This window comes from Rhinoraja longicauda, chromosome 20 (assembly GCF_053455715.1).
Source record: "Rhinoraja longicauda isolate Sanriku21f chromosome 20, sRhiLon1.1, whole genome shotgun sequence".
NCBI classification, from domain to species: domain Eukaryota; kingdom Metazoa; phylum Chordata; class Chondrichthyes; order Rajiformes; family Arhynchobatidae; genus Rhinoraja; species Rhinoraja longicauda.
Genome location: NC_135972.1, coordinates 27,801,413 through 27,813,009, shown reverse-complemented (window position 1 = coordinate 27,813,009; position 11,597 = coordinate 27,801,413). Strand labels below are relative to the sequence as shown.

The following is an 11,597-nucleotide window of genomic DNA, read 5'->3' as shown; positions in this document are numbered from 1 at the left end:
TGACGCTCCGCCAACCTTTCTACTCGCTCCAGCTTCTCCAGATAGGCGGGAACAATATGAGCAGCAGACAAGAGAAACACACCCACATAGGGATAGGCAGCCTCGCAGACTGGGGCTGGCGCTGGGCAGGGCAGGGCCGTTTTGCACAGAGACATTCCAACTTCGGAGAACATTTTTTTCCTCCTGAACTTGTTGCTGAAGGCGTGGGGTTTGTCTTCACCTCCCTCTCCCCCCTCTAATGTGCAACCCGGAGCTCACGGCGTGAGGCGTTTACCCGCGACGAGGATGGAGTGCAAGAGGCTGCTCTGAATTTAGTCCCCGAGTTTCTTGAAGTTCGTTACCTGGGGATCAATCGCTCTCTCTCTCACTCTCTCTCACTCACTCACACTCTCTCTCTCTCTCTCACTCTCTCTCTCTCTCACTCTCTCACACTCACTCTCTCTCTCTCTCTCTCTCTCTGTCGCTCTCTCTCACTCACTCTCTCTCTCTCTCTCTCTCTCTGTCGCTCTCTCTCACTCACTCACTCACACTCACTCTCTCTCACTCACTCTTTCTCTCTCTCTTTCTCTCTCTCACACTCACTCTCACTCTCTCACTCTCTCTCTCTCTCACTCTCACACTCTCTCATTCTTTCTCTCTCACTCACACACTCTCTCTCTCTCTCTCTCCCCCTCTCCCCCTCTCTCCCTCACTCTCTCCCTCTCTCTCTCTCTCTCTCTCTCTCTCTCTCTCTCCTTCCCGAGGCCGAGACTGCTCTTGTCTAAAGGGCGAAGCAGGGGGGCGCGAAAAGTTTCCATTCCTGCATTCCCCCCCCCCCCCCCCCCTGTTTTTAAACTTTTTTTTTACCTCCACGCTAAATCACCAACAAAGTTGCGAGGATGAGTAGTTTCGACTCGGACGAAATGGAAATGGATGAATTCCCTGACGGTGAGTCATCGGTGGCTGAATGATTACAGTTTCGCAATTTTGTCTTTGTTATTCTCACGTCCGAACGAACAAAGAAAGATTTTTGGAGCAAGTTCAATACGGATCACTTGCCAGTTGCTCATCTCCTGTGAGAATCTGCAGCACGGGTTGTGGAAAAGGATCCCAGCCCTGTGCAGGCTTCCTTTAAAAAATAATTGATGAATGACAAACTATAATGGTTGTTGGAAGTACTCAGTGGGTCAGGCAGCATCCGTGAAGGGTGAACAACCGAGTAAATGTTGTTCGTTAGGACCTTTGAATTTGCCCAGTCGGAGGTAAACTGGAAGGGCTGGGTCTATTAATTTGTAGAATGATGGGTCCTAATGATGGGTATTGTTCTTGGTGAATAATTAAGTGTTCTTTAAGACTATAACACATAAAATAGTGTAGGAAGGAACTGCAGATGCTGTTTACACCAAAGACAGACACAAAATTCTGGAGTAACTCAGCAAGTGAAGAGTGTGAATACAAGGAACAGCAGATGCTGGTTTACAAAACAAGACCCAAAGTGTTGGAGTAACTCAGCACCTTAGGCAGCATTTATAGAGAACATGAATAGGTGATGTATCGGGTCAAGACCCTTCTTCAGATTGATTGTAGAGTACATATCATATCATATTATATCATATATATACAGCCGGAAACAGGCCTTTTCAGCCCTCCAAGTCCGTGCCGCCCAGTGATCCCCGTACATTAACACTATCCTACACCCACTAGGGACAATTTTTACATTTACCCAGCCAATTAACCTACATACCTGTACGTCTTTGGAGTGTGGGAGGAAACCGAAGATCTCGGAGAAAACCCACGCAGGTCACGGGGAGAACGTACAAACTCCTTACAGTGCAGCACCCGTAGTCAGGATCGAACCTGAGTCTCCGGCGCTGCATTCGCCGTAAAGCAGCAACTCTACCGCTGCGCCACCGTGCCGTACCGAACAGAAATTGACCATTCGGCCTACAACGTCTGTGCTGAAAATGATGCCAAGACCACTTCTTATCTGCCTGATATAATCCATATTTCTCCATTCCTGTGTGCCTATACGAAAGTCCATTAAATATCACGATAGTATCTGTCACTATCGCCACTCCCAGCAGAGCATTGCAGGCACTCATCGCTCATAGTGCAAAAAACACGCACCGCACATCTCCTTTAAACATTACCCCAGTCACCTGGCCACACTCGTTGTTCAACACAAGGTCCAGTATGTTCCCTTCACGGGTTGGGCTATCCACATACTGCTTCAAAAAAGCGGCTTGGATACTGCTAACAAATTCTGCCCACGTCTATACCTTTGGCACTGAACGAGTTCCAGTCAATATTGGGGAAGTTAAAATCACCCACTAAGGCAATCCTTTCGCTTTGACATCTTTTGGTAATCTGTTCCTCAATCTCCTGCTTGCTATTGGGGGGCCTATAAGGAAATCACATTAGAGCAGGGCCGTCTTTACAGCATTATGGGTCCCGGGCAAAGCAGTGTACTGGGGCCCCTACGACAACTACTCGCATGAATAAAAATGTAAATGGTCGATAAAATTAAACATAAATTAATTTTATTGGCACTTCCAACAAAATCGGTGTTGAAACATTAAAAACATGCTGTACAGCAACAACTAATCAACATGATAAACATTTGAACAATACACGAGGCTTGAAAAACACAATAATACTCAGTAAGCCATACAGATTAGATGTCACAGTATGAAATTACAACGGCATTTCTTTGCAGAGAATTGCTTTATTATTGGCTTGAAGTCAATGGTCTTTAGGATGTCATTTTCCATGCACATGAGTGAAAGCCAGTTCAAACGATGCTGCCCCATTGTGCTACGAAGCTGATTTTTTTATAAGTTTCAGTCTTGAAAAGAACGTTCTCCTGTACAGTTGGTCACCATCATGCACATAGCACTTAGCGATGGACTTAGGGTGCTACATTGTTGCGAAAAGCACTTACAGATCGCTGTGAGGAGCACTTAGGGATGGAAAAGCAAAGCACTTAGGGAGCTAATTGTTGCGAAACAGATCGCTGTGAGAAGCACTTAGGGATGGAAAATGTTGCGAAAAAAACACTTAGGGACAGAAAATGTTGTGAAAAAAGCACTTATTGAACCTACATTTTTAAAGTAGTATTTATTTATTGCAAGTCACTTAACATACACAGATCAGCATGGGGCCCCTATGCTAGTGGGGCCCCGGGCAAGTGCCCATTAGGCCCATGCGTTAAGACGGCCCTGCATTAGAGTACTTGCATCTTTCGTATTTTTAAGCTCGCCTCAGTAGACAAATCTTCCAGTATGTCCTCTCTGTGGCTGCCCTGACAGTCTCCCTGATTACGAGCAACTCCTCCATTTCTTTTCCCTCCCTCTGTACCATCTCCGAAACATTGAAAGCCTGGAGCATTGATCTGCCAGTCGTGAATTGCAACCACGTTTTCTGCAATGGTCAGAATATCATGGTCCCAAGCACCGATCCAAGTTCTGTTCATCTGTTTTTCCCACAATATCACTTGCATTGAAATAAACACACTTCCGCCCCTCCAATTCATCATATTCCCTTTCCCTGCCTGTCCTTCTTTTGAGACCTACTAGTCATAACATGTACCTTCCCATCGCTCCTTCCAATTTCTGACCTACTATGCTGGTACCCAACCTCCCTCCCCCCCCCCCCCCCCCCCCACCCAAATTTGTGCAGTGCAGAAGGCCACAGATAGAAAGGTCAGAACGGGAGTGTATGGAAATGAAAGTGATGGGCAAATGGACATTTATGATCACCAAAGCAGACTGAAGGGTTGTGTTCTCTAAAGCATAATGCAAAGTGCTGGAGTAACTCAGTAGGTCAGCCTGAATCTGTGGAGGGAGTGGGTAGGTGACGTTTTGGGTCGGGATGAAGAGAACCTGCCACGTTTCTCCAGGATGTTGTGTTTTGCTCAAGATTCCAGTATCTGCAATTCCTTGTGTCTCTGTTCTTTTAAGTAGTTTGGTTTATTAAATGTGGAGGAAGGCAACATTATGAGTACCCTGTAGTATAAGAAAATAACTGCAGATGCTGGTACAAATCGATTTATTCACAAAATGCTGGAGTAACTCAGCAGGTCAGGCAGCATCTCGGGAGAGAAGGAATGGGTGACGTTTCGGGTTGAGACCCTTCTTCAGGAAGAAGAAGGGTCTCAACCCGAAACGTCACCCATTCCTTCTCTCCCGAGATGCTGCCTGACCTGCTGAGTTACTCCAGCATTTTGTGAATAAATATTATGAGTACCCTAATCTGGATGAAATATAAGAGAATCTCTGTTTCACCTGCAAGGAATGTTTGGGTTCTTGTATGGTGGGATTGTGTCGGAAATTGCCATAAGAAAGGGAATGAATATTGGTGGAGATGCAGAGAGTGAATTTTGGTAATCATAGAGGGAGTAGACCTTTGGAATGCCAAAATGGCAGGGTAGGGAAAGGTTGTATGATGGTGGCATCGGTTTGACGGTGGCAGAAGTTACGGAGAAAAAGTGATAAGTTACCATTGAACATGGACACTTAGTGCAAGGCGAGGACCAGGAAAAATCTATTACCTGCAAGAGCAGAAATGCAAAATGGAACTGTGTATTTTGTGTCCTTTAGCAACTAAGGTAGAGTGCAACCCATGGTTAAGGATAGAGAATGATATCTTTGAAGCATAGATGTCAAATTGAGTTGGTAGATTCATCCATCAATATCAATTCTTAGATTATCTAAATTAATTGACCTATTAAAATTGATTAACTTTGACATTTGCTTCCAGGCAATTCCAGTGTGTAGATTTATAATCTCCCTTCATAAGAACATAAAACCTAAAATCCGATTTGACGAGATGTCCATCTAGCTCTTCGAGCCTGCTCTGCCATTCATTAAGATTGTGGCTAATCTTTTATATCAGTGCCATTTTCCTGTATAATCTCTGTATTACCTGATCCCCTTAATATTCAGATATGCATAAGTTTCTAATATCTGATAATTTTTGACATGTTCTAAATGAATCCAATGACTGAGCCATCACAGACTAATGGATTACAGAATTCCAAAGACTCTGAGGAAAAAATATCACATTATCTCGGTCCTAAAAGGGCTATATGTTATTCTGAGATTGTGATTCCTAAACTTCTCAGCCAGGTGAAACATCCTATCTGAGTCCACCTTATTAAGCCCTGGGAGGATTTTGAGAATTTAAATGAGATCTCCTCTCATTTTTCCAAACTCCAGAGAATACGGGCCTAATTATCCAATCTCTCCTCATGTGGTAAACACACCTTGTCGGGATCCAGTCTCAGAAATCTTCATTGCACACGGTCTACAACAAGCATATCCTTTGTAGGTAAGGAGAGCAAAATCCGACACAGTACTAGAATGTGATCTCATCGAGATCCTATATAATCGCAATAACACCTTTGTGTTGAACTCAGTGTTCAAATCCAGTGTTAAAAGCCAACATATCATTTGTCCTCCTAACTGCTTGCTGCACCTGGACGTTAGCATTTAATGCCTTGCATGTAAGGACACCCAAGTCTTTTTTAAATTAAATGTTTCCCACCATACCATTTTCACAATACTCTGCTTTTTTGGTTTGTACACCATAGTGGATGATCTCAACTTTTTTTAGAGTATACAGAAAAGGATCCTGACCTGAAACATCACCTATCCACATTTTCTCCGGGGATGCTGCCTGATCCACTGAGTTACTCCAGCATTGGTGTCTTTCCAAATGGTCTAGGTGTACTGGTCTAGGCGTACTCTATTATAATTGAGATCCAGTTTAGCCTGGTGTTCAGCTCCCCCTTATCATGGGGGTAAAGGGTGAAAGAAGATGCTCATGATCACACCAGGCTGAATCAGGAGGATGTGAAATGCAGTACAGAGCAGGGATTGTGTGCAGGGATTGCACACGTTTTTTGAAAGACCAGAGGATTGAGGGCAATGGGGAAATGACAAAGAAGAGAAAATGAGCCTGGGCAGGTCAGCCATGATTATTTTGAATGGTGGGGCAGACTTGAGGGATTGAATGGCCGTCTCATGATCCTAATTCCATACGTTATTATGTTCTTAAGAACAATTATAACCAAACTTTGAATTCCAAGTGAAGTGAACGTGACCACACAATCAAAATGTATTGTTAGAAATTATTTTTTGATAGCAATTTAGATTTTTTTTAAACCCATCGATAATCGTTGATTAGTAGTTATTGACAATCGTTGAAAGAATTCATAATGTAACCAAAAGTGTTTAAAAATAGGAGTAGAAAATAGAATGGACTATTGTATCTGGTTAATTATTTATGATGCCAATTTTCTGCATTTATTGTGGAAAGGAAATGTTTATTTTTTGACAATGCATGAACAAATCAAAAACTCAGTGAATTAGAAAAGAAATATCAAAGCAATTTTGACATGACAGTAAAATTGTAGTTTAAAATATTCTTACAAAACATTATTTTACATTTGTGGGTTGTCTTTTTTTACTATTGCGATTTTAAAAGGTTAATACGAAGAATTGGCCACAGTAGCTCTCCAATTTAATAATCCAGGTATTCTTTTTATTCTTTGCACCTTTACTCCTACAGAGAAAACACACAAAAAGGACTTTTAAACAAACTCAACTGATCGGGCTTAAAGATTTTTGATGTTTTGCTTAAAAAATACGTATTTAACTTCTGGTGGAAATAGGAAAACAGGCCTTGCTGAATCTGAGGTTTTTCATACGCTGCCACAATTTTCATTATCTCAAAATGTCTGTGGCTGTGCTAATTTCATTCAGATGGAGCATTTAACGACTCTCATCCAAGAACGTAGCTAGTTGGATGCATTTTTTGACTTGTTGCCAACCAAAATCTGATTTCCTGTAAACATTTTCGACAGACAGAATCCTGCTCAAACTAATGTGCCTTTAGTGCAGCTAGACCAGAGTTTTATTATTGCATCATTTGCAGAGATACATACGCATGCTTAGAGCACATGCAGGTCAATATCTCCAGTGTTGCGTTGCAGTTATTTCCCCAACTCTGAATAATTCTGTATCCTTTTGGAGACTATGAGCTTAATCCGTATCACATATCCGCTGTCGAATGCACCGCTAGTGTGGTTTTTTTGTACCTTTCTGTGATTTTTGTTACAATTTCTCAGAACCTCAGCCAATCTATACATCCGCATTGGACTACAGAGTTATGATTTTGGCAAAATCAAGATCTATGTTCCACAAAGAAATGTAAACTAGATGCTTCACCTAAAACATAAAGGTTTTGTCTTCCCATTCCACCCTAAAGGCCTGTTCTTTGAAATTACTGTTCTAGCCTTTATATTTCTGTGAAATAGAAATATGGAGATGCAAGAGACTGCAGATACTGGAACCTTGAACTAAACAAACTGCTGGAGGAATCCAACAGATCAGGCAGCATCTCTCTGAAGACCCAAACATTATCTGTCTATTTCCCTCCACAGATGCTGCCTGACTCGCTGAGTCCCTCAGACAGTTTGATTTTAGTCTGCAAATGGAGTTGGCCAATGTGTGGAAAAAGGTTATAAGATCTGCATTAAACTCTAATTTAAGTTGGTGGCAAATTCAATCATGCTCTTTGGTATTGAATGCAGGAAATTTAATGCAGTATGCATGTTATTGTGCATCCCATTAGCCACATTCTCTGCTGATGGTTTCAACTGCATCCTGTGTAGCAGAACTTCTGTATGACTGTGTCCTCCAGCAAACAGGCAGGCACACTATGATTTGCTCCTTGTTTGTGCTGCAGTGCTGTCAAGGTCAGATCTCTCCTTTATGTTTTTCTAAAAATATTGGTCGCAGTGTTACTTTCTGAGCTGGTGGCTGCTGGAGTGATGTTATCTTTTTCATCATGGTATTTTTCCCACATGAACTGGTTTAACTGGTAGAATGCTGTCTTACAACTTAGAATTGTACTGGATGTTGGTGAGGGTGCACTTGGTGTTTGACCCCTTTCTTTAAGAAAAATGTATTGTCATTGATGACCGTCCTGTTTAATTTGTGACCGTGAGACAGTTTAATCTGTAAAATGTCTTGGAGTTTTGAAGAATGAATGATCTTATTGAAGCATATAAAACTAAAGGCATTCGGTATGCCTGCCTTCGTTGGTTGGGACATTGAGTATAAGGGTCAGGAAATCATGATGCAGCTTCATTGGTCTTTGGTTATTTGGAGTATTGCGTGCAGTTCTGGTCACCCCAATACAGGAAGGATGTGGAGATTTGGGGGCGGCACAGTGGTGCAGCAGTAGAGTTGCTGCCTTACAGCACCAGAGATTCTGGTTCGATCCAAACTATGAGCGCTGCCTGGATGGAGTTTGCACATTCCTCTTGTGACCTCGCGGGTTTTCTCCGGATGCTCTGGTTGCCTCCCCCACTCCAAAGACGTGCTGGTTTGTAGGTTAATTGGCTTCTGTTAATTGTCCCGAGAGTGTGGGAAAGAACTAGTGTACAGGTGATCACTGTTCGGCGTGGACTTGGTGATCCGAAGGGATTGTTTCCACGCTGCCTCAAAATTAAATTTTGCAAAAGAGGTCTATCAGAATGACGCCTGGATTAGAAGGTATTGGCAATAAGGAGAGGTTGGAGAGACTTGGATTGTTTTTTTTCCGATATGCCAGAGACCTGATACAAGTATATAAAATTATGAGAGGAATAGAAAGGGTATCAGTCAGAACCTTTTTCCCAGGGTGGAATTATCAAAGACTAGAAGGCATAGCTTAAAGGGCCTGTCCCACTTTGGCGATTTTTAAGGCGACTAGGCTGTCGCAGGGTGTCGCAGGCATGATCGTGAGTAGTCTCCAATGAGTCGTAGCTGTTCTAGGGTCATCGCGGAAATTTCTCTCTGCTCTAAAGTTTTCGGCGACAGTTGGCTTGATGCCAATGATCGTAGCTTGGCGTATCCTGTCACGGGCACTGTCGTAGGTTGTCGCCAGGTTGTCGCCAGGTGACTTTGGTTGTCGCCGGTGCTGAGCCGCCTTTTGTTTGCTTGAATAAAGTAAATTTTGGACATTTTGACCACAGATTGATGTTTGAAGTTATTGTATTTCAGAGTAGAAACATAGATAGAAACATAGAAAATAGGTGCAGGAGTAGGCCATTCGGCCCTTCGAGCCTGCACCGCCATTCAATATGATCATGGCTGATCATCCAGCTCAGTAGCCTGTACCTGCCTTCTCTCCATACCCCCTGAGGCCAGTTCATTGGCTATATTTAAGAGGGAGTTAGATGTGGCCCTTTTTGCTAAAGGGATCAGGGGGTATGGAGAGAAGGCAGGTACAGGCTACTGAGCTGGATGATCAGCCATGATCATATTGAATGGCGGTGCAGGCTCGAAGGGCCGAATGGCCTACTCCTACACCTAGTTTCTATGTTTCTATCCCTTTAGCAAAAAGGGCCACATCTAACTCCCTCTTAAATATAACCAATGAACTGGCCTCAACTACCTTCTGTGGCAGAGAATTCCACAGACTCACCACTCTGTGTGAAGAAATGTTTTCTCATCTCGGTCCTAAAAGACTTCCCCCTTATCCTTAAGCTGTGACCCCTGGTTCTGGACTCCCCCAACATCGGGAACAATCTTCCCGCATCTAGCCTCTCCAACCCCTTAAGAATTTTATATGTTTCTATAAGATCCCCCCTCAGTCTTCTAAATTCCAGCGAGTACAAGCCCAGTCTATCCAGTCTTTCCTCATATGCAAGTCCCGCCATCCCAGGGATTAATCTGGTGAACCTTCTCTGTACTCCCTCTAAGGCAAGAACGTCTTTCCTCAGGTTAGGAGACCAAAACTGCACACAATACTCCAGGTGCGGTCTCACCAAGGCTCTGTACAACTGCAGCAGAACCTCCCTGCTCCTAAACTCAAATCCTCTTGCTATGAATGCCAACATACCATTCGCTTTCTTCACTGCCTGCTGCACCTGCATGCTTGCTTTCAATGACTGGTGCACCATGACACCCAGGTCACGTTGCATCTCCCCTTCTCCCAATCGGTCACCATTCGGGTAATACTCTGCTTTCCTGTTCTTGTCGCCAAAGTGGATAACCTCACATTTATCCACATTATATTGCATCTGCCATGCATTTGCCCACTCGCCTAATCTATCCAAGTCACTCTGCAGCCTCCTAGCATCCTCCTCGCAGCTAACACTGCCACCCAGCTTCGTGTCATCTGCAAACTTAGAGATGTTGCATTCAATTCCCTCGTCCAAATCATTAATATACACTGTAAATAACTGGGGTCCCAGCACTGAGCCTTGCGGTACCCCACTAGTCACTGCCTGCCATTCCGAAAAGGACCCGTTAATTCCTACTCTTTGCTTCCTGTCCGCCAACCAATTTTCTGTCCACCTCAAAACTGAACCCTCAATACCGTGTGCTTTAAGTTTGTACACCAATCTCCTATGTGGGACCTTGTCGAAGGCCTTCTGAAAGTCCAGATATAACACATCGACTGGTTCTCCCTTATCCACTCTACTAGTTACATCCTCGAAAAATTCTATAAGATTCGTCAGACATGATTTGCCTTTGGTAAATCCATGCTGACTTTGTCCGATGATTTCACCACTTTCCAAATGTGATGCTATCACATCTTTAATAACTGACTCTAGCATTTTCCCCACTACCGATGTTAGGCTAACTGGTCTATAATTCCCCGTTTTCTCTCTCCCTCCCTTTTTAAAAAGTGGGGTTACATTAGCTACCCTCCAGTCCTCAGGAACTACTCCAGAATCTAAAGAGTTTTGAAAAATTATCACTAATGCATCCACTATTTCTGAGGCTACTTCCTTAAGCACTCTGGGATGCAGCCTATCTGGCCCTGGGGATTTATCTGCCTTTAATCCATTTAATTTACCTAACACCACTTCCCGACTAACTTGGATTTCCCTCAGTTCCTCCATCTCATTAGACCACCGGTCCCCCGCTATTTCCGGCAGACGGTTTATGTCTTCCTTAGTGAAGACAGAACCAAAGTATTTGTTCAATTGGTCTGCCATCTCCTTGTTCCCTATGATCAATTCACCTGTTTCCGACTGCAAGGGACCTACATTTGCCTTAACTAATCTTTTTCTCTTGACATATCTATAAAAGCTTTTGCAGGCTGTTTTTATGTTCCTTGCCAGTTTTCCCTCATAATCTATTTTCCCTTTCCTAATTAAGCCCTTTGTCCTCCTCTGCTGTACTCTGAATTTCTCCCAGTCCTCTGGTATGCTACTTTTTCTGGCTAATCTGTATGCTTCATCTTTTGTTTTAATACTATCCTTGATTTCCCTTGTTAGCCACGGATGCACTACCTTTCCTGGTTTGTTCTTTTGCCAAACTGGGATGAACACTTGTTGTAGTTCATCCATGCGACCTTTAAATGCCTTCCATTGCATGTCCACCGTCAACCCTTTCAGCATCAATCGCCAGTCTATCTTGGACAATTCACACCTCATACCCTCAAAGTTACCTTTCTTTAAGTTCAGAACACTTGTTTCTGTATCGACTTTGTCACTCTCCATCCTAATGAAGAACTCTACCATATTATGATCACTCTTGCCCAAGGGGCCTCGCACAACAAGACTGCTAACTAACCCTTCCTCATTACTCAATACCCAGTCTAGAATGGCCTGTTCT

At 43.3% G+C, this 11,597-nt stretch overlaps 1 protein-coding gene across 1 annotated transcript in view; it reads left to right on the top strand.

Moving 5' to 3' along the window:
- The first annotated feature begins 857 nt into the window (after positions 1-857).
- The window catches only part of ano6 (anoctamin 6), a 99,005-nt gene continuing 88,265 nt past the window's right edge, over positions 858-11,597 (top strand). The window contains exon 1 of the mRNA XM_078416624.1: positions 858-927. Coding sequence (XP_078272750.1) covers positions 879-927 — 49 coding nt within the window. The 5' untranslated portion in view covers positions 858-878. The remainder of the gene's footprint in view (positions 928-11,597) is intronic.